Source organism: Carcharhinus amblyrhynchos, chromosome 18, assembly GCF_965287045.1.
Source record: "Carcharhinus amblyrhynchos chromosome 18, sCarAmb.v2.hapA, whole genome shotgun sequence".
Classification (NCBI taxonomy): domain Eukaryota; kingdom Metazoa; phylum Chordata; class Chondrichthyes; order Carcharhiniformes; family Carcharhinidae; genus Carcharhinus; species Carcharhinus amblyrhynchos.
In genome coordinates, this window is record NC_137341.1 from 23,455,757 (window position 1) to 23,479,334 (window position 23,578).

General features: G+C 42.5%; 1 protein-coding gene across 9 annotated transcripts; it reads right to left on the minus strand.

Annotated features, from left to right (window-relative positions):
- Positions 1-662: 662 nt before the first annotated feature.
- LOC145354926 (epithelial sodium channel subunit beta-like) lies at positions 663-22,003 on the minus strand. Of its 9 annotated transcripts, none has more exons than XM_080206580.1 (15): positions 21,734-22,002; positions 20,897-21,152; positions 19,207-19,527; positions 16,400-16,507; positions 15,244-15,517; positions 14,821-15,011; positions 13,455-13,558; positions 12,624-12,787; positions 11,683-11,781; positions 10,065-10,158; positions 8,284-8,362; positions 6,631-6,688; positions 5,189-5,250; positions 4,253-4,328; positions 663-1,696 (listed from the first exon to the last, which is right to left on the minus strand). In XM_080206580.1, the coding sequence occupies exons 3-15, from the start codon at positions 19,524-19,526 to the stop codon at positions 1,331-1,333; spliced, it is 1,995 nt and encodes a 664-aa protein (XP_080062706.1). In that variant the 5' UTR covers position 19,527; positions 20,897-21,152; positions 21,734-22,002; the 3' UTR covers positions 663-1,330. The 9 variants fall into 9 exon arrangements, with proteins under 9 accessions (XP_080062706.1, XP_080062708.1, XP_080062701.1 ...); XM_080206582.1 differs by having other exon boundaries at positions 10,065-10,182; positions 12,624-12,727; positions 21,734-22,000; XM_080206575.1 differs by having other exon boundaries at positions 10,065-10,182; positions 21,734-22,000.
- Between the last annotated feature and the right edge of the window lie 1,575 nt (positions 22,004-23,578).

The following is a 23,578-nucleotide window of genomic DNA, read 5'->3' on the forward strand; positions in this document are numbered from 1 at the left end:
AGACTGATTTCCTTCCCTGTTTTTACCAAGCTATAGCATCTCTCTCATAAGCTGAGACCAGCTAACTCATCACAGACCAGGGATTGAATTAATTCTGCCTGAAAGGGATATTGAAACTATTACAGTTTAATTGACCAGATTATAAACATCCTTCAGATTTGCATTTGTTTTCAAGAGCTGTAGTGCAGTTATTGCTCACCCCAAGAATGCTGCTGAATGGATATGAGAGTTAACCATGCAGTATAGGATTAGACTTCCAAGTAGATCAATGTAGATTGGGTTGGTAGGATCCTTTCTCTAAAGGGAATGAAGCAATTAGTTTGAGCTTCATGACAATCTGGCACTTTTCAGGCTCACTTTCTCTGCTCCCAGTCCACTAATTGCCACATTCAGCCAATTCAACTTCCCACATTGGGATTTGAGCTCCACAACTAAATCCATGACCCTGTCCATGTGGCCAATTGGTGCGTCATCATAACATTATCGTTATTTCTGGTAATGCTTGCTTTCGTTTTCCCCAAATTTATGGCTGAGAGAAGTTCCTGGAATGTCGATACCCACAAAATGCACATTGCTCACTCTATGCAATATCCATTTATGCCCATCTTTTTCAATAGCATCTTTTTAATCAAATAAATATTTCTTATTTTCTCAAAGCAAACAATTGTTAAATTCTTATTTATTTTTAAAATTAGCTTTGCTGCCTGTTCAACCCATCACATTGGAAGCATATTTCTGGCTAAACATTTCAAATTACAATATAGTTTGTATTTCCCATGCTTAATATAGTGTCAATCATGGCAGAGAGGGTAGTGTTGTTGATTCAGTTGCCACTCCAGAGACCTGAATCCAGCGTCCAGACCGATTTTCCCCCACTGTGGTACCGAGGGAGCATTGTGCAGTTGAAGTTGCCATCTTTCAGATGAGATGTTAAATCAGTCCTCTCAGGTTCGAGCAGTATGTTCTCCCCAGTATTCTGGGCAATACTTATCCCTCAACCAACCACCAAAATAAAGTACCTGGTTATTTATATTGGTGGTGTTGTGGGATCTTGCTGTGCCTTAATCGGCTGTTGGATTTTCTAAAATACAACAGTGATTACACTTCAAAAATACTTAATTGTGAAACAATTCGGATATCCTTAGTTCAGGAATAACACAGATTTTATCTTTACAGATTGCATAATTAGGAATGCAGTTTTTATTTGGGCTGGGGGCCGCTGAACTGGATGGATTGTGTCACCCAGGTACCTGCACAAAGAGCAATAGTGATTTTACTTGAGCCTGTTGGAAATTCCACCACCAATGCAGTTGGAATGTGGCTCAAAACATCAATTCTCATCATAATCACAAGTTATGTCACGCTGGTGAATTGGGTAGATTCGGAGTGAGTCGTACTGAGGTGGGGGTGTCCCTGGGATTGCCAGGGCACAAGGTCTTTCTATATGGGTTTCAGGTTGGTCTGGTTCGAATCCAGAATTGGTATGGTCTTGGGTTGACTGGGCTATTGTTGATGGTGGGTCAGAGCAATGCTTCCGAGCTCGATGGGCTTTGCGCTCCACGTACCACTTCACCACCTTGATGACAGTGATCCACAGGCAGTCAATCAAGATCTCAGTCAGCTCGATGATGCAGAGAATGGAGCCACCCATCCAGAATCCAAACTGGCCTCCCAGTTTGGAGGGAAGCCAATCAATCTGGAAAAGAGTCAGAAAAGCATCAGGAAAAGGTTTCTCTTGCAATATAAATGTGTACAAGCAGTATACATAGTGTGGTAACATAGTGGTAATGTCACTATGCTAGGCTGATGCTCAGGGGACACTGATTCAAATCCCAACAGGGTAGCTGATAGAATTTGAATAATTAATTAAAAACCTGGTTCCACTAATGATGACCATGAAACTACCATCTGGAAAAATCCATCTGGTCCCATCCTTTAGGTGGGAAATCTGGTGTCCTTACCTGGTCTGGTCTAAGTGTAATTCCAAACTCACAGCAATGTGATTGGCTCTTGAGTGCCCTCTGAAGTGTCATTCAGTTCACCAAACCACTACAGAAAATGAATAAAACCAGACAGACCAGCTGACACATCAAAGTGATTGAAGGTGTTGACAGTTCTGTCAAGCAGCACTGACACAGCAATAACCTACTCAGTTTGGGTTCTGCTTAACTCATGAAGCTATTACAGTCTTGGTCTAAACATGGACAAAAGAGCTGGCTCCAAGAAGTGAGATTGGAATGACTGCACTTGACCAAGGCAGCATTTGACCAAGCAGAACATTAAGGAGCCCAAGCAAAACTGAGTTAATGGGACTCTCCATTGATTGGAATCATTGGCTGGGGGCAATCACCTTCATCAGTGACCTTCCCTCCATCATAAGGTCAGAAGTGAGGTTGCTGACTGGTGATTGTGCAATGTAAGCGCCATTTGTGACTCCTCAGATACTGTCTATGTTTCTATGAAGCAGTGCATGGCCATATGCTGCAAGACCTGGACAACATTCAGACTTCGGCTAATCAGTAGCAAGGTAACATTTGTGACATACAAGTGCCAGGCAGTGACTAAATCCAACAAGAGAAAATTTATCCGTCTCTCCTCGGCATTCAATGGCATTACTATTGCTGAATTCCCCAATATTAACATCCTGGATGGATGGGGGGGAAGGGGTTACCATTGTCGAGAACCAGAACTGGATCAGCCATATGGGAGCAGGTCATAAACTGGAAATTCTGTAGAGGGTATCTCACTCCCTGACTCTCCAAAGTTTGTCCACCATCTAGAAGGCATAAGTTAGGAATATTCCCCACTTGCCTGGATGAGTGCAGCTCCAACAACACTTGAGAAGCTCAACTCCATCCAGGACAAAACAGCCCACTAGATTGGCAGCCCATTTGCCACTGAAAGTGGCAGCAATGTGTACCATCCACAAGAAGTACTGCTGCAACTCACAATTGTTCCGTTGACAGCACCTCCCAAACCCGTGACTACTAGCACCAAGAGGACAAGTGACAAATAAAACTTGAACTGAGCCACGACAGATCAGCCATGATCTTATTGAATGGCGGGGCAGGCTCGAGGGGCTAGATGGCCTACACCTGCTCCTATTTCTTATGTTCTTATGTACAAGCGCCAGGCAATGACCATCTCCAAGAAGAGAGAACCTAACCATCTCACTTTGACATTCAATGGCATTATCTTCCCCTGCTATCCTGGGAGTTGCTGTTGATCAAAACCTTAAGGGACTAGCCATACCAATACTGCAGTTACAGGGATGAGTGAGAAACGCTGAATGGCCTATGTCTACTCCAGATCAGTAGCTGGGAATTCTATGATGAGTAATCCACCTCCTGACTTCCCAAAGCTTGTCCATCATCTACAAGCCACAAATCAGGACTGTGATGGAACATTCTCCATTTGCCTGGAGAAGTGCAGATCTAGCAACACTCAAAAAGCTGAACACTGTTCAGAACTAAGCAGCCTGCTTAATTGACACTCTATCCACCACCCAAAATATTCACTCTCTCCTCCACCAATGCACAGTAACAGTGATGAATACCATCTCTAAGAAGCACTGCAATAACTCACCAAGCCTCCTTTGTCAGCATCTTCCAAATTCACAAACTCTACCATTTAAAAGGACAAGGGCAGTAAGTGCATGGGACCACCACTACCTGTAAAGTCCCCTCCAAGTCACACATCTTCCTGACGGAACCATATCGCCATTCCTTCATTATCACTGCATCAATATCCTGGATCTCCCCTCCTAATAACACTTTAGGGTCTCTGTAGCACATGGACTGCAGTGGTTCAAGAAGGCAGCTCACCACCAGCTTCTTGAGGGCAATTGTGGATGGGCAACAAATGCTGGCCTAACCAGTGATGCCCACATCCCATTAAATAATAAATAAAACAAAATATTTGGAACATCAATGCACACCCCAGGTAAAATCCCCCTATTCTAGATGCTACGAATACATGGGGTGAGATTTTCCCACCCATGCTCACCCCAAGTCCAGAAATTCCTGGCCAAGTTCAACAGATCTTTGCATGGTCCATGACGCACCCGCTATAATTCCCATGGTAGGTGAGACAGGAAAATTCCACCCATTGAATCATCTTCTATACCCAGCCTGTAACTATGCACTCCATTGTGTGACAGTGTCTGGCACTGTGTGCCTCAGATGCAAAGAGTCTGTCAAGCCCGCCAATAGTTTTGGAGGAATGTAGATTGAAGAGGTTGATGTGCACTTACTGTAAGAGCAGGGTCCTCCTGTATTGTCCTGTAATTAATCTCTTGGAAGTAAAGGTTTAATTTCAGGATGTTTGTCCTGTAAAATATTTCAAATCATGATTAAATGCTGTTTTAGGTTTTATTCTCAGATATATCCTACTCATGTAGATATAGCAGTACTTGTACTTATCTCAATGCTCCAGCATATCTTTCCAGCTCTATTATTTTCACTTCCTCACTTCTAATTTTGAAGATTATGCCCCTTATTATGGTCCTTAAGGACTCTTCTTGCTCCCCCCCCTCACCCAATGCCCATGGGAAATGGTTTCTCTTTATCTACTTATTGAATCATTTAATCTTTTAAATACTTTAACTGGATGATCCCTCAAACTTCTAAACTTGAGGGAATGTTGTAAATGTTGTATATAGTTTGTTAGGTCTCCTGAAGAGGTTCTGAGTCTAACAATAATTGTTTATTATCTACTAGCAGCTATATATATGTGTACATGTGTACAGTATAAGTTCTAAACTCGGAGTTGTCTCCATGCTTGCATTTACACATGTCTCTCTCTGGTATGAGACTACCCTCCAAACTTGGATCATATGTTCCTTTACATAACAATGTGGCTAGTACTACACTCAGTCCTATGTTAACCCTTTTTATGCCAGATCTTTATACAAAAGGGAACACTTTGGCTGTCAAACTTTGATACAATCCTGCAAAATGCCTTGAGACATTTTCCTATATTAATGGTGCTTTATAAATGTGAGTTATTCTCGTAAACCCTAACCTATACATCAGACAATGTATACTGTACTGTGTCTGCTGTTCATAGCCCTTAGCAGATTACCTGTACCGGGTGCTGGAAAGCTCAAAAGTCCTCTCCAGAATCTTTCAAATGTATTTTAGGATCTGGGAACATGAATCCTGTGATTTGGCTGACTCTGGGAGCTCACCTGTTTACAGTAACAGCAGCTGAGGAATCCCTCTCATATGACAAGATGTGGTAAATCCAGTCCTAAGTTTTAGATTAAAAAAGGATTTTAGATACTTTTATTAATGGATTTCCTCCCATTGAAACCTCCCATTGAAGATCAGATTTATCCACTGAGTCATAAAAACCAGGACTTCCAAATTTGTATCTGTGGGCTGTACTGAGATGGTTGAATCCAGCCAGGACAGAATTAGATAACTATGCATTAAGGAAGGGTCAAATCAGCCAAGTGATCTCAGTCATTAACCCATTCCAAAGAGCTTGCCGTGCAAAAATTGTCTGGTGCATTTTCCACATTACAACAATGATTACACTTCAGAAGTACTTTAACCATATAGTATATTGGGATGTCCAGAGAGGATGAAGAGTTCTTTATTCTTGTTTACTTGGACAGTTTATAGGTGGTTGCTCTCAGGCCAGCTGACCAGGGTCTGAAAGAATGAAGTGGCAGATGGACATGCCTGGGCTGAGGTGTAACTGCCAAGTCCTGGAACTAAAATTCATAGTCAGTACAATAGGTAGGTACATTGCATGCTTGAAAAAGAAATAAATGTTAGTTGACTGTTTCAGGTATGGCTCACTCGTAATTCAGGCATAATGTTCAACCCTTTAAACCATAGTGGTTTTCTACATAGAAGGAGGCCCATTGTATCAATGCTAGATCTTTGCTGTGTAAATGAACCCTAATTCCTATGTCCTGTTCTGTCCCCATAGCCCTGTATCAATCCATATTTACTTCCACTGCCTGCTTCTCACCCCACAGCCCCAAATTTACTCTGATTCACGTTTTTATCTTATTTTCCTTTAAGACACAATTCTCTCTTCCTTTACTCCAGATGTTCTCTGTGGCAAAGTGTTTCATTCGACCCCCTGTAAAAAGAAATTTCTCCAGACCTCTCCCCTCACTCTCAGTAATAATTTAATATCTAATTTAGAATTGTTTTCTTAGTTAATATGAAATTACCAAGATACATTTACTACCTCCCCTGTCTTCCCTCCTCACTGTGTGTAGTTCTGTTTGTCTCATTTGCACTGTACCTTCCCCAGGTGACAATGTATGATGCTGTATTCTGGGGTGCTTCTGTTTTGAATATCTCATTACCACATTAAGAAGTCTCACAGCACACAGTTAAAGTCCCAACAGGTTTATTTGGAATCACAAACTTTCAGAGCATTGCTGTTTTATCAAATGAGTCACCTGATGAAGGAGCAGCACTCCAAAAGCTTGTGATTCCAAATAAACCTGTTAGACTTTAACCTGATGTTGTGAGACTTCTTACTGTGCCCCACCGCAGTCCAACGCCAGCATCTCCACATCATCATTACCACATATGCAGTTTCCAACTTAGCCACTGAAGGAACTGAGTAGATATTATTCAATTTGTACTGGAGGTTCAGGCCTACCTCGGAGGATTCGGATGGCCAATCTGCCATAGAGATGGTCAGTTTGTACTCAGTCTCACTGTAAGTAAACAAGATGCTTGAGTGAGTTACTCCCAACAAATCCAGTGTTCATTAAACCTATCGTAACATCCCAAATTTGATTTGATTTATTATTGTCACGTGCTGGGATACAGTGAAAAGTATTGCTTTTTGCGTGCTGTACAGGCAAAGCATATCATTCATAGAGTACATAGGGGAGAAGGAAAGGATAGATTGCAGAATATAGTGTTGCAGTTACAGGTAGGGTGAAGAAAAAGATCAGCTTAGTATATGATTACACCATTCCAAAGTCTTATGGCAGCAGGGAAGAAGCTGTTCTTGAGTTGGTTGGTACATGTTTTAAGGCTTTTGAATCTTTTTCCCAGTGGAAGAAGGTGGAAGAGAGTATGCCTGTGGTGCGTGGGGTCCTTGATTAAGCTGGTTGCATTCCTGAGGTGGCAGGAAGTGTAGACAGAGTCAATGGATGGGAGGCTGGTTTGCGTGATGGACTGGGCTATGTTCACAACCCTTGTAGTTTCTTGATGTCTTGGACAGAGCAGGAGCCATACCAAACTGTGATACATTCGGCTGGCATGCTTTCTATGGAGCATCTGTAAAAATTGTTAAGAGTCGTAGCAGACATGCTGAATTTCCTTAGCTTCCTGAGAAAGTAGAGACATTGATGGGCTTTCTTAACAGTAGCGTTGGCATAGAGGGTCCAGGACTGATTGTTGGTGATCTGGACACCTAGAAACTTGAAGCTCTCGATCACTTGCACTTCATCACCATTGATATAGCCAGTGGCAGAACCTTCACTATGCTTTCTGTTTTACTGACATTGAGGGAGATATTATTGGTGTCTCACCATTTCATCAGATCCTCTGTCTCTTTCCTGTGTTCCATTTTGTCGATGTTTAAGATAATTGACTTCATAATCCTTCCGATTTACAAGCTGATCCATTACCTCGCTTTCCATACTCTCAAATTGCCCTTCATTCCAGTATGTATTTTTTACTCTTTATGGCACCGGATCCTTTTCCTGATTGCTGGGGATGCTGGCCTCATTCTCAGAGCAGTGCAGCCAACTTGCTTACATACAAACATATGAATTAGAGTAAGCCACTTGGCCCTTCAAGCCTCTTCCTTCATTCAGTAAGGGGCGGGAATCCCAATAAACTCTTGACATCCACTTTGAACACCTACTCTTCTCTCAAGTGTCAGGGCTCATATGCTTTACATATTTTAGGAAGGCATCATGTGCAGTGCGAGGGGTAGGGAGGGCGGTGCTGTGGTGTGTGTGTGTGTGTGTGTGTGTGTGTGAACAGTGGAAAGATGGAATGCCAGCTGGACTCTTGAGGTTTGGCAGTGGCCTTACTGCGAAGAAAAACAGTTTTGTTCTCTTTCAGCAATTTTTAGAGTGGGGTTTATCTGAACAATTGGGCTAATGCAGTCTTGCAGTCCCTGAGCAAAGACACAAGAGGATGTCAGGGAACACAGAGGTGACCAGTACCTTGAATGCCCTGCAGGAGTGGAGACAAAAGTGACAAGTTGTGGTTAAAGTGACAGAGGGTGGGGGAAGGGCCCTAATGGCTTTCCTGGACGATGTGTTTGAAAATTAAGCAGTACAGTACTCACTTGCAAGGCTGTTTGCAGCTTTCCAGGCACTCTGAACGTTCTGCTTCTGTCTGCTGCTTCAGGTGGTAGTAACAGTAACCTCACGGATATAGAATAGTGTATGTTAGAACCAAGAAACAGGCCATTCAGCCCCAGATCTACAGCTCACATGACCAACTCTAGTGTCATTTCCCTGACTTGATACATTATATTTCCTTCAGATTGTTCATCTAAATCTCCTTCTGCCCTCTCACTGTATACTACCAGCCCTAATCCTGTATTTATGTCCCTTTTACTGATCCATTCATGTATGAAAATATTTTTTAGTGTTGTAATATCCATCCTTATCAAAATGAACTGAAAACTGAGGGTAGAAATAAACGGAATATCTTCAGATTGGCATGCTATAATGAATAGGATATCGTAAAATTCAAGACAGGACATCAGCAGTTTACAATCTACATCAGTGACTTATACCAAGTGTAATGTACCCAAGTTGAGTAATTTGTCCAAGTTTTATTATGATACAAAATTAGATGGGAAAATGGCTGCAATGATATATATAGACAAGTTATGTAAGTGGACGGTAACATGGCAAACAAAATATAGCCTGGGGAAATGTGAAGTTATCTATTTTGAAATGAAAAATAGAAAAGTGGAATTTTTTTTTAAATGGCAAGAGCCTGGAAAATGTTGGTATCAGAGAAACCAACAGTGTCCTAGTATACAAATCACAGAAAGTTAACATGAGGATACAGCAAGAACTTAGGAAAGCAATAGCATGTAAGTCTTTAATACAAAGCAATTGAAGTATCAAGAGTAAATAAGTCTCATTATAATTAGTACAATGCTAACACCCGGAGACTAATGTGTAGAGTTTTGGACTCTACTTAAAGAAAGATGCATTTGCCTTAAAGGATTACAACAAAGTTTCATTAGACTGATTCTAATGATGAAAGGATTTTCTATAATGAGAGATTGAATAAACTCAGCGTATATATTCCCCATTATTTAGAAAAATAAGAGGTGATCTAATTAAAACAAAATTCCTAGCGTGCATGACAGGGTAGATATCAGGAGAATGTTCCCCTGGCTGGGGAACATAGAAGTAGGGGTCACAGCCTCAGAATAAGGTGTCAGCATTTAGGACTGAAATGAAGAGAAATTGTTGTGAATCTTAGGAATTCTCTATCCTAAAAGGCTGTTCATGCTCAGTTAGTATGTCTATTCAAGACACTGGCTGATAGGTTTTTGGATACCAAGGGAATCGAGGAATATGGGAATGATGTAACGAGGTACATTTGAAGAGATCAATCATGATTTTAGTAAATGATAAAACGGGCTTGAAAGAGCAAAAATTCTATACCTGCTCATGTTTCTTGTGTTCTTACTTACATGAGCCAGCCATTGGAAGCAGATTAATTCACTCTGCATATTTAGTACATGATCCTGTCGGTTTATTACACTCTCTGCACTCAGATCCAATACAGTATGAGTATTCGGAGATGAGTCTCGTTGGTTTAATACACTTTGTATTCAATTACAGAATCCTGTCAGTTTAAGACACTCAGTGTTCAGAGATGGAACCAATGATTCCTCTAACTTTGTTTGCTATGTGCTATGTGCAGGGCACTGTGCATTCCCTTTAATATTGACATGTGACCAGGTGTACATGCATCTTAAGAGAACAGTGCTCGAATGAAATCTGCTTGTTTTCTTGCGTGACAAGTTCCCAATTGCTGAATTGTTACCCATTCGCACAGTTTAGAAGGATCATTGGACAGGATATTGTCTAGATTTACCCCAGTTGGGATTGTCCTTGTTGTTGCAGTAATATGCCCCCTCTGGTAGAGGAAAGTTGTGATGTCCACACCCACAAAACTTCACCATATGATTCTGGAGACAGGAATGGAGACAAGTCTGAGAATAAAATATAACCAGAACGTTAGAGAAACCATCATCATCGAGGTTTAATTCCCAGATTAAGTAAATTTACGACTGTTTCCTGACCTGCCAATGAACGTGCACAACCTTAATCCCAGTAACCTCTTATTCCCTCCCAAGATCTCAATTGAATCAAACCCCTTATAGCGAGAGTCAATGTTTGTGGAGCCCATACTCCAGTGGAAGATAATGCCTGTACACCCCACTGAGAGCCAGTGTCTGGAATCCCTTCCCTAGTTAAAGCCAGTGCCTATGGAAGTCCCAACCAGAAAGACTGGCCTCAAGATCGAAATCCAGTTAAGAATGAGGCTGCATCTTCAGGAGGGTTGGCTTTGTGAAAGGGAAATTGTGATTACTAATTTATTTTGAGAATTTTGAGTAAATAACAAGCAAGGTGGATAAAGGGGAACATATAGATGTGGTATACTTGGAACTCCAAAATGCATTTGATAAGGTGCCACATCAAAGGTAATTCCACAGAGAACATGGTGTAGGGGGTAACATATTAACATGGATGAAGGATTGGTTAGCTAACAAATAATAGAGTGTAGGGATAAATGCATCTTTTTTAAGTTGGCAAGCTGTGACTAGTGGAGTGAGAACTGGGGCCTCAATGATTTACAATCTATATCAATGGCTTGGATGAAAGGATTTTCTATAATGAGAGATTGAGTAAACTCAGCGTATATATTCCCCATTATTTAGAAAAATAAGAGGTGATCTAATTAAAACAAAATTCCTAGCGTGCGTGACAGGGTAGGTATCAGGAGGATGTTCCCCCTGGCTGGGGAACAAGAAATAAGGGTCACAGCCTCAGAATAAGGTGTCAGCATTTAGGACTGAAAAGAAGAGAAATTGTTGTGAATCTTAGGAATTCTCTATCCTAAAAGGCTGTTCATGCTCAGTTAGTATGTCTATTCAAGACACTGGCTGATAGGTTTTTGGATACCAAGGGAATCGAGGAATATGGGAATGATGTAACGAGGTACATTTGAAGAGACCAATCATGATTTTAGTAAATGATAAAGCAGGCTTGAAAGAGCAAAAATTCTATACCTGCTCATGTTTCTTGTGTTCTTACTTATGTGAACCAGCCATTGGAAGCAGATTAATTCACTCTGTATATTTAGTACATGATCCTGTCAGTTTAATACACTCTCTGCAGTCAGAAATGGGGCCCTTTATATCCAGTGCATTATGAATATTCGGAGATGAGTCTCGTTGGTTTAATACACTCTATATTCAAATTACAAATATTGTATTTTTTGTTTCTCTTCCTACACCTGGAGGTGCACTAGGCAGGAAGCTGACAGGAAAGTGGAGATTGTAACTAGATTTGCTATGATCCTGTTGAGTGGCAGAAGAAGCTCAAAGGGCCGAATGTCCTACTCCTGTTCTTAAGTCCCAAGTTCCTACAAAGGCAGAGCAAAACAGAGGAAAAGAGACAGGAACATCTTTGATTAAGGGCTAAAGTACCTGCATTGTGTAGGTGGTATTGTAAAGAGTCTTCACATCCACATCCAAACCATCAAATGTACAGTGACTGTAGGAGCCACCCAGACGCACAATTTCATCCTGGCCAGAGACAGAAGACATGGGCACTTAAGAATTATAAACTTGCATTTATATGGCACCTGTCATGATCTCAGGATATCCTGCAACTCTTTTCAGTCAATTAGTGCTTTTGAATTTAGCTGCTGTTGTAATGTAGGAAAACTAACAGCTACTTTACACAGGATAACACAGGAATGTGATAATGACCAGAACATCTGTTTTAGTGATGTGTAGGGAGGGATAAATATTGACTAGGACACCAGCAAGAACTCCCCTGCTTTTTTTCAAGAGTGCTACAGCATCTTTTATATCCACATGAGAGGGGAGACAAAGTTTAATGTCTCTAGTTCAATGTCTCATCCAAATGGCAGCATTCCTGACAGTGCAGCACTGACTACACTAAAGTGTCAGCCTGGATTATGTGCTGAACTCTCTGGAGTTAAGGTCTTTATCACCAAGCATAAAGAATGATGGGTTAAATCCAATGGCTCAGAGGGTAGTACACCGCCTTCTGTGGCACTGTGACAACAGTCTAAGGAAAATCATGACCTCTGCTGATTTAGCAGTCATCATCTGGCTCAATGCTCCAATCAAGAAACCAAAATAGAGGAGCTGAGACCTGAAGGAAAGATTGTCACTCCTCCATCTCGCACCAGGGGCGGAATTTTCCTGTCCCGCCCGCCACGAAAATTGTAGCAGGCAGGATACGGACCATGCAAAGGTCCAATTATCTCGATCTTGAGGCAAGTGTGACCGGAAAATCCCACTTCAGGTGCCTTTCTTGTATTTCAACTCAGTTCCTAGACTGAAGGAGAGTCTATCCCTCCCACAATTTGTTACACAGTGCCAACTGCTACACCTACCACAAATATGCCAATGGAGGTCTCTGTGCCAGGCCTGGCATACAGGCCCAGATCCTGGAGGAATGGGTAGCTATTCTGCTGGTGTAGCATGAACCTGGCTCCAGCTGCAATGGAGAGAAAGGGGTTGTAATCCTCCTGAGAGATATCCAGCACAAGCTTCAGCCCTGCACACAAAGACCAACCGTCAGTTCATGACAGATCCCCTCGGCTGTATCACTAGGAAGACTAGAAGAACATTCGTCTCTATGTACACATTAACACTGAGTAAAAAATGTTTTTTATTTGGTCTCAGCATATCACTGACAAAGTCAGCAATAGGTTAGCAATTATTACCCATCCCTAGTTACCCTGAGACAATGTTGATGTGACTGAGTTAATTGCTGGGCCACTTCCAAGGCAGTTGATATGGCCTAACTGGATAAGGGTGGTAGATTTTCCCTGGGACGCTCAATTAAACAGTGTCACTTGACTTGGCATTTGAGAGAGAGAGAGAGAGAGAGATGGAGAGAAATGGAGACAGTGACTAAAACATGGAGGAAAGAGACAAACCAAAAGCAAGGGGCAGAGGTGATGAGGAACAGAGAGATGGATAGATAGAAAGAAAGTGTGGGAAAGAGATAGTTAGAGACAGGTAGAGTGAAAGAGAGAGAGGCTGATGCATACACAAGTACACAAAATGTTGTACAAGGGAAGTTAGGGAATGTTTTAAAGATGTGAAAGGAGATTGCACACACTTGGAGCATTATGGGATTGTTCCATTTATACAACTGAAACTTTAGTTTTAAGAAACTATAACTAACTGGCACAAAAATAATATAAGGCAAGCTGTACCAAACTCTGCACCAGGATTGGATGTCACCAGAGCTTCTGTCTCAGAGCCCCAGTTGAAGATGTAACAGTTTCCGTAGGTTGGATGCATCAACTGTGTGAAGTTTCTGAAATACAAGAGAGCTATTTTATCGTCATCTTCTTTCAGCTGTCTTCCATTTTTATTGGGCATGCTGCTTTCACACCCTCCAATGTCTCTAGATAACGTTCCGGTCTGCATAGTATTAGCTGATGAACAGCAGGATAATTACAATTGGGGTCCATGCCGTAAAGTTAAAGAGGTTCAGTCAGAGGTGAGCCCTCCCTCTCTGCAGTCTACTCAGGCAGCAATAGAATTCTACCTCACTGAATTATGAATTTCAAACCATGGGTAGCAGATGGCACGGTGCCATAGTGGCTAGCACTGCTGCCTCACAGCACCAGGGACCAGTGTTCAATTCCCGGCTCGGGTCAATGTCTGTGTGTTCTTGCCGTGTCTGTATGAGTTTCCTCCCACAGTCCAAAGATGTGTAGGTTAGGCGGATTGGCCATGCTAAGTTCCCCCTCAGTGTACCTGAACAGGCACCAGGGTGTGGCAATAAGGGGATCTTCACAGTAACTTCAGTGCAGTGTTAAAGTAAGCCTGCTTATGACACTAATAGATGAGCATTAAAAAAGTTATGAGTTACTAGTGCTAGCTCTTTGACTAGGGCTAAACCTCAACTATAGTCACTTGGGTAAAGTATCAGACTGAACCACACAACTAAAGGGATGGAAACCCAGTCTGAGGAGATCAACAAACAGAAATAACCTCCCTCCAAGATCTGGGCACCACATAGCTTTATTCTTATTCTATCATGTTAGGGATGTGAACACCACTGGCAAGGCCAAAGTTTATCATCCAACCCTAACTGCCCTTGAGAAAATGGTGGTGAGCTGTCCATGTGGTGTAGGTACATCCACAGTGCTGTTAGAAAGGGGGTTCCAAGATTTTGACCTAGTGACAGTGAAGGGCTGGCAATATAGCTCCAAGTCAGTATGATGTGTGGCTTGAAGGGAAACTTGCAAGTGCTGATATTTCTTTGCATCTGCTGCCTTTGTTCTTCTAGGTGGTAGAGGTTGTTGATTTGGAAGTTGCTGTCTAAGGAACTTTGGCAAGTTACTGCAGTGTATCTTGTAGATGGTGAACACTGCAATCACAATGTACTGATGATGCTGGTGTGAATGTTTAATCATTACAGATTTAGGTAATAGCTGATCCCATCAGTCAAATGGTGCAAAACTGGTTGGAAGATCATCCCTCCCCATTTGGACAAAATGATGGCCTTGCAACTTAAGGCCTTTAGAAATGATGCTTCCTTCCTGTGCAGGAGGGGATCCAAGAACTTACTCAAGGTTACAGGGCTGCCCACCAAAAACACAGGCCAGAATAAAATCTTCGCCCTGCTCGCCCATCATCCTGCGGTCAGACTGAGACACGTTGGATAGGATGCTTATGTAGTGGAGGGAGTACCATTCACTCATTGCCTCCACAACTGTGCTGAAGTTTCTGTATAAACAGCTTGACCTATCTTGATTGCACTAGGAGAACAGAAAGAAGGTGTCACACTCTGTATACAATTCATTCATTATGTCTACGCTGTACACATTGCATATGTGCTCACACTACATCCACTGTACGTATTAACTTGATTAACATTACACCAATAGTACACAAATGTTGCTTGAAACACTGCAAAAAAATGCACTCAACAAGTATGCGCCCAGCCATACACATACATCTATATACAAGCACTGTATTGTCTATGCTCACCAGTTGCAGTGCCACCTTATAGGTTCCTGTTTGTGGCCGGTTCCATGTTGCTGAGTGGGTTTGACTTTGATCAGATCCCAGGATATGTAGCACAGTTTCCTCCCCCTGGTCATTCTTCTCAATAATCACTAGTGAGGCTACCTTGCTCCAGTCCGTCTGTGATAGCGGGAGATCCTCTGGAATTGTTCGGTTCTGGTTGTAAATGTAAATATGTTCCAATGCAAGTTTGGCAAGCTTGTCCAAATGCTGCAATAACTGTTTGGATCGTGTGTATCTGAAACAGAGAACAGACTGTGTCAAAATTAAGAACCAAGAGACCAAGAAAGGAACAATAGGCCACTTAATCTCTCAAGCTTGTTCCACCATTCAGTGACAATTTGGCTGATCTCTGACATAATGCCATAGACATAGACTATGTCCCATATCACTTAATTGTTTTGGTTAGCAAAAATCTATCAATCTCGGCATTGTTGCCTCACAGCGCCAGGGACCCAGGTTCTATCAAGATACCACCAACACATCTCCTGTTCCACCAGAGGCCCAAACATCCTAGACCACTGCTACACAAATATCAAACATGCCTACTGCTCTATCACCTGCCCACACTTTGACAAATCAGACTATAAGGCTGTGCTGCTCCTCCCAACTTACAAGCAAAAACTGAAATGGGAGAATCCAAAGAGCAAAAATCCAAAGAGCAAAGAACAAAGATAATTACAGCACAGGAACAGGCCCTTTGGCCCTCCAAGCCTGCACCAACCATGCTGCCCAACTGAATTAAAACCCCCTACTCTTCCAGGGAACATATCCCTTTATTCCCATCCTATTTGTGTATTTGTCAAGATGCCCCTTAAAAGTCACTATCGTATCTGCTTCCACTATCTCTCCCATTAAAGAAAGTCATGCAATATTGATCCGAGGAATTGGATGATCTCCTACAGGACTGCTTCAAGTCAATGGACTGGTCAATATTTAAAATCTCAGTGACCAACCCGAACAAGTACGCCACTACAGTAACAGACTTCGTTAATAAGTGTGTAGAAGACTGTGTGCCAAAGAAGCAAATCCGCGTATTTCCCAACTGGAAACCATGGATGAACAGGGATATCCACTGCTGAAGTCCAGGTCTGAGGCAGTCAAGACAGGCGACACTGACCTATACAAGAAATCCAGATGTGACCTACAGAAATCCATCAAAAGACAGTACCGGACCAAGCTTGCATCCCAGGCTAGCCACACAGACTCCCACCGACTATGGCAAGATCTGCAAGACATAATAGGCTACAAGATAAAAACATGTAGAATCACTGGCGCCAGTGCACCTCTCCCCGATGAGCTCCAAGCATTCTATGCCCGTTTTGAATAAGAGGTCAGTGAGAATGAGCTCACTCTGGAAGCCTCAGATGAACCTGTCTCTGAGGTCATCAATGCAGACATCAGAGCAGCCTTCTCAAAATTCGGAGGCGACTGGCCCAGTCGGGGTACCCGTACTCAGATCCTGAGCGGACTAGCTGGCGGGAGTATTTGCAGACATCTTTAATCTTTCTTTACACCAATGTGAGGTCCCTATCTGCTTCAAGAAGATGACCACCATCCCCGTACCAAATAAAAGCCAAGCGCTTGCCTCCATGACTATCATCTAGTGGTTCTGACATCCATCATCATGAAGTGCTTCAAAAGGTTAGTCATGGCACAAATTAATTCTGGCCTCCCAGATTGCCTGGATCCATTGCAGTTCACCTATTACTGTAACAGGTCCACAGCAGACGCCATCTCCTTGGTCCTGCATTCAACCCCAGAATACCTAGACAACAAAGACACCTATGTCAGACTCCTACTCATTGATTACAGGTCAGCCTTCAACACATTATTCCTACAAAACTCCTCCAAACTTCATGGCCTGGGCCTCTTCTCCTCCTGCTGTGACTGAATCCTAGACTTCCTTACCCACGAATCGCAATCAGTAAGATTAGGCAACAACACCTACTCCATGATCCTCAACACCAGTGCCCCACAGGCTGTGTCCTCAGCCTCTTACTATGCTCCTTATATACCTCTGACTGTGTGGCCAAATTTCCCTCCAACTCGATTTTCAAGTTTGCTGATGACAGCACCTTAGTGGGTTGGATCTCAAACAATGATGAGACAAAGTACAGAAAAGAGGTAGAGAATCTGGTGAATTGGTGTAACGGCAATAATCTCTCCCTCAATGTCAACAAAATGAAGGAGATAGTCATTGACTTCAGGAAGTATAGTGGAAGACATGCCCCTGCCTACATCAATCGGGATGAAGTGGAAATGGTTGAGAGCTTCAAGTCTCTAGATGTCCAAATCACCAACAATCTGTCCTGGTCCCCTCATGCCGACACTATAGTTAAGAAAGTCTACCAACGCCGCTACTTTCTCAGAAGACTAAGGAAATGGCATGTCAGCTACAACTCAGCAATTTTTACAGATGTGCCCTAGAAAGCATTGTCTCTGATTGTATCACAGCTTGGTATGGCTCCTGCTCTGCCCAAGACTGCAAGAAACTACAAAGGGTTGTGAACAAAGCCTAGTCCATCACGCAAAACTAGCCTCCCATCCATTGACTCTTTCTACATTTGCTGCTGCCTCGGAAAATCAAAGACCTCAAGCACCCTGGACATACTCCCTTTCACCTTCTTCCATTGGGGTAATGATGCAAAAGTCTGAGGTCATGTACCAATTGACTCAAGAACAGCTTCTTCCCTACTGCCATCACACTTTTGAAAGGACCTATCTCGTATTAAGCTGATCTTTCTCTACACCCTAGCTATGACTCTAACACTACATTGTGTACTCTCTCCTTTCCTTCTCTATATACAATATACTTTATCTGTACAACATGCAAGAAACAATCCTTTTCACTGTATACTAATACTTGTGACAATAATAAATCAAATCAAAAAATGATTCGGTCTCAGGTGACTGTGTGGAGTTTGTACATTCTCCCCTCGTCTGCATGAGTTCCTCTGGGTGCTCCGGTTTCCTCGCATTGTGCAAAGATGTGCAGGTTAAATGGACTGGCCATGCTAAATTGCCCCTTAGATTCTCAAGATGTGTAGGTTAGGTGGATTAGCTATGATAAATGCACAGGGTTACAAGGATAGAGCAGACTGGCAGGCCTAGATGAGATGCTGTTTCAGAGAGTCTGTGCAGACTCAATGGGTTGCTTGGCTGCTTTCTGAACTATAGGGATTATATAGTTCATGGTTCAAATTTAAAATTAACAATTGATCAAGTTGTTTGTGGAAGTGAGTTCGAAATATCTACACCCTTTACGTGTAGAAATGTTTCCTAATTTCCTGAAACGTTTGGCTTTAATTTTTAGACAAAATTAAATTCCTTGGTCCTGGAGTCGATGGATCATGACCAGGAAACAGCAATTTTGCCTGATTTCCCTCCCTGGCCAATGGGCACTGAGTCCATTGCCCATGCCAATCACTGCCACTGTGCTGAGATGAGCTCTCTGGGGTGGTCACCTCCCACCCTGTGCCTTGCTCTGATCAACGCTGCCCATTTTCTGGCAGTTGTTGGGGGGGTGGGGTGCAATCAGAAAATAAGACGTGCGGTGTGTCAGGTTTTCAGGTTTGGGAGAATGCCTAGCTTGGAATTCCCAAGTGTTCCCTCCAGACAAGTGCCTATCAGAGGATGCAGCTCTGGGTTTATGAACCTTTCAAGAGAGAGGGAAGGATGGGTGTAGCAGGAAAACCCGCAAGTGGAATATTTCTCACAACACCAGGTTATAGTCCAACAGGTTTATTTGGAATCATGAGCTTTTGGAGCGCTGCTCCTTCATCAGGTGAGCAGTGCTTCGAAAGCTCGTGATTCCAAATAAATCTATTGGACTTTAACCTGGTGTTGTGAGACTTCTTACTGTGCCCACCCCAGTTCAAAGCCAGCATCTCCACATCATGAAATATTTCAGCAGCACAGCCTTACCTGAAAGGGTTTGTGTTGCAGACGGTGACAGCAGGGAAGTTCATCGCTCTGAATCCAGTCCGCAGGTTCATACTGACCTCCCAGGCCAGGTAACTCTGGATCAGGATTCCCCACTGCCAACAGACCAGCCCTGCGAACACCAGAGTCAGAATGAACCACACCATCCGCTTCTTGGGCCCCTCAGTGACAATGCGCTTGGGTCCATGTGTGTTGGTGTTCTCACAATACCAAACCAGCAGCTCAGTGTATGTGTAACCCGGTCCTTTTTGTAGCCTGTGCAGAGCATGGGTGAAATATTGTCGCAACTTCAGCCAAACCATCCTGCTGGGCACAGCGAGAAAGATTAGCCAGTACAGACTTTATCATAGCTTCAATGTTTCACTCTAAACTCACTCACTGTAACCTCCTCCTATGTCAGTCATGGCTCAAGGTTAGCACTCTTACCTCACTGTCAGGGTGAAGCGTTCGTGTGCCTAAAAGACTTGAGCACATAATGTAACTAATGTTTGCAAACAAATCTAACTATATGATTCTCTCTCAGAAGCCCTTTATCATTCCCAAACCACATAATCCCACTACCTGCACTCTCCCCATTGCTCTGTATCAATCCAATATCAATCCCACTGCCCCACAATTTCCCCATTGCCCTATCTCAATCCCAAATTAACCCCACTGCTCTACGCTCTCCCCATTTCCCTGTATCAATCCAATGTCAATCCCACTACCCACAATCTCCCCATTGCCCTGTATCAATCCCAAACTAACCGCACTGCCCCACACTCTCACCATTGCCCTGTATCAATCCCAAACTAACCCCACTGCTCCACGCTCTCTCCATTTCCCTGTATCAATCCAATGTCAATCCCACTACCCCACAATCTCCCCATTGCCCTGCATCAATCCCAAACTAACCCCACTGCCTCACACTCTCCTCTGTATCGATCCTAAATTAATCCCACGGCCCCACACTCTCCCCACAGGTTTGTATCTATCCCAACAAATTCCACTGCCCCACCACGACCCCACGCACTCCGGACATACTCTTTTCCACCGTTTTCTATCGAGAAAAATATGCAAAAGTCTGAAGTTACCCATCAACCGACTCAAGAATAGCTTCTTCCCGACTGCCTTTAGTCTTTTGATTGGACCTATTATATGTTAAGGTGATCTTTCTCTACATCCCAGCTCTGACTGTAACACAATATTCTATACCCTATCCTTTCCTTCTCCCCAATGTATTCTTTGAATGGTATGTTTTTGTGTAGCGCGCAAAAAACAATACTTTTTCACTGTATCCAATACGCGACAATAATAATTCAAATCAAATCTCCCTTTAGCCCTCTTTCAATCCCAAACTAATCAATTTGCCTCTCTCTCTCCCTATAGCTCGGCATCAATCCAAACTAACCCCACTGCCTCACATTCTCCCATCGCCCTGTATCAATCCCAAACATTTTGAATAAATCTCTGTAAGGAAATTGCTCCTACTCGCCTCACTCAGTGATAACTTTACATCGATTTATTTCTCACTGATTCCCAACCCAGAGGAAATGCTCCCCCTGATTCACTATCAGCCTCATTATCTGTTTTCCCAGCCCCACGGCCTCTTGGCCCCTTTTGCTCGAATGGGGAGTCCTCATACAGCAGGGTTGACGGGTTAGTATTTAATTTGCACCCCAATTCTAATTACCTTCAGTTGTGTTGGGTGTTGCTTTTGACAGGTTGGTTTGTGTGTAAGTGTGAAATCGCCTGTGGTTCCTTTTAACCTCTCGGCTCCTCGAATCCTGTTAGTTCAGAAGCCAGCAGCGAGACCCTGGCTTTTCATTACAGGATAATCTCACAGAGCTTCGGTCAATCGCTCTCTTTCCCGGAGACCCGCAGCAACCTGTGCCCGCTGTACCCTCTTTGTGCTGAGAGTGAGTTGCTGGATAGTACAGACAGCTTGGCTGCAAGTCAGACAGATCCGGTCACTAATTCACCCAGCCAGAACAAAACTCCAGTGTTTAATACTATTGAGATTAGTACACATATACCTATACATCTACAATCCATAAAGTCATTTAACCGAAATAATTTAAATAGTTAAACAATTTTCACACTTTAAATCTGAACAACTGTATTTTTAATAATTTTGTGCAGAAGTTAATTCATAATACAAAAGACATACCGTGCTTAGAAAAAACAGCTGCGATCGAATTATTAGCAGTTAATGTTTGCTTACTGAATGTTGGCATAAGTTTGTCCAGATACTTTCTGGAGTTTAATGATTTAATATTAATCACGGCCCATTTTCTAGAATTTTGATATTCAAGTTCTGCTTGATTACAATTCAAAAAGAATATCTGTTTTACCTCGAGTGGTTCTGGTTTAAACACCCAGAATCTCACCGCCAGAAACACGTAAAACGTCTCCTGTAAATAATATTTATTATTAAGGGGCAACAAGTCGTCTCATAACAACAACAAGCAGGTCCTTAAACTGGCGCAGAGAGAAAGGTCAGAGAGAGGCGGGGAGAGATCAGTTTTACCTTTCGCTGTGCTCCAGTGTGTGGAGAGAAGATTGGACTGACGCCGGCACTCAGTCTCAAACTGAACAACTTCAGCCAAATCCGGCTCACTAAATTGACTTTGTCAGCAAGACATTCAGATCAAAAAGACGGGGCAGCCACACACACACACACACATGCACACACCCCAAACACACAAATAAACACGTGCACACATACATATAGCCTCACACTTACAAACACACCCAAACATACTCACATAAACACGCACACATATACATTTACCCCCACACTTACAAATGCATGCCTCACGTATATGCACAGACATATACATGCCCTCACACAAACACACCCACACTCACATGATCACAAACATACACTTCTGTTCAAACACACTCCTGTACACAACACAATTTCCAGTTGCTGCAATTAAATATCTAAATGGGGTAGAGGGACAGAGATTTGAGGGTCTGGGTACTGAAGTTACTAAAAGTGGGGTGCAAGTTAAAAAGGCCAGAAAAAGCAAACAAAGCAGTGAGGTCCTTTTCCAGAGGGATAGATTCGAAATGTTATGTTAAACTTGTGCAGGACCTTGCTTAAGCCATATTTGGAGCACTGTGATCAATTCTGGTGTCATTATAAAAAAAGATATGAGGTATTGGAGAAAGGAAACATGGTTCATGAGAATGATGTCAGAGTTGAATGGTTATAATTATCAGGAAAGATTTGAACAGATTGGGGCATATTTCCATAAAAAAGAAAACACAGAGATAGCCTAATGAAAATTTTAAAGATGATGAAAGGGTTTGATAGATTAGGATGTGGAAAAGGTGTTTTCCCTACTGGGAAAGACCAAACTGATGTACCATAAATGTAAGATAGTCATTAATAAATGAAATGCAGAATTCAGGATAAACTTCTTTATCTAGAGTGTGATTACAGTGTGAAACTTGCTATCACAGGGAATAATTGAATGGAATAAACTAATTGCATTTAAGGAAAAGCTATAAAAACAAATGCGAGTGAAAGGATTAGAAAAACATGTAGTGCAGTTAGATGATGAAGGAGATTACTTTTTTTATTCTTTCTCTGGATGTGACATCACTGGTCGGGCCAACATTTGTTGCCCATTCTTAATTGCCCTTGAGAAGGTGTTGGTGATCTGCAGTCCATGTAATGTAGATGTACCCACAGTGCTGTTAGGGATTGAGTTCTAGGATTTTAACTCAGCATACTTCCAAGTCAAGATAGTGAGTGGCTTGGAGGAGAACTTGCAAGTGATGGTGTTTCCAAGTATCTGCTGCCCTTGTCCTTCTAGGTGGTAGAGGTCATAGATTTGGAAGGTACTGTTGAAGGAGCCTTGATGAGTTATTATAGTGCATCTTGTAAGTAGTGCACACTGTTGCCACGATGCATCCATGCTGGAGGCAGTGAATGTTTAAATTAGTAGATGGGGTGCTGATTAAGTGGACTGCTTTGGTATCAAGCTTCTTGAATGTTGTTGGAGTTCCTCGCATTCTAGCAATTGGAGAGTATGTCATCACCCTCCTCACTTGTAACTTGTAGATGGTGGATTATGGAGTAAAACATGAGTTACTTGCCTCAGAATTCCCAATCTGTGACTGCTCTTGTCGTTACATTTATATTAGTATTTATATGGTTGATCCAGTTCAGCTTTGGGTCAATGTATCTCCCAGGATATTGACATTTGGGATTCATCAATGGTAATGTCATTGCATGTGAAGGGGAGGTGGCTGGATTCTGTCTTATTGGAGATGGTTATTGCTTGGTACTTACTTGGGACTAATGTTATTTGTCACTTATCAGTCCAAACCTGAATATTGCCTAGGTCTTTCATGCATATAG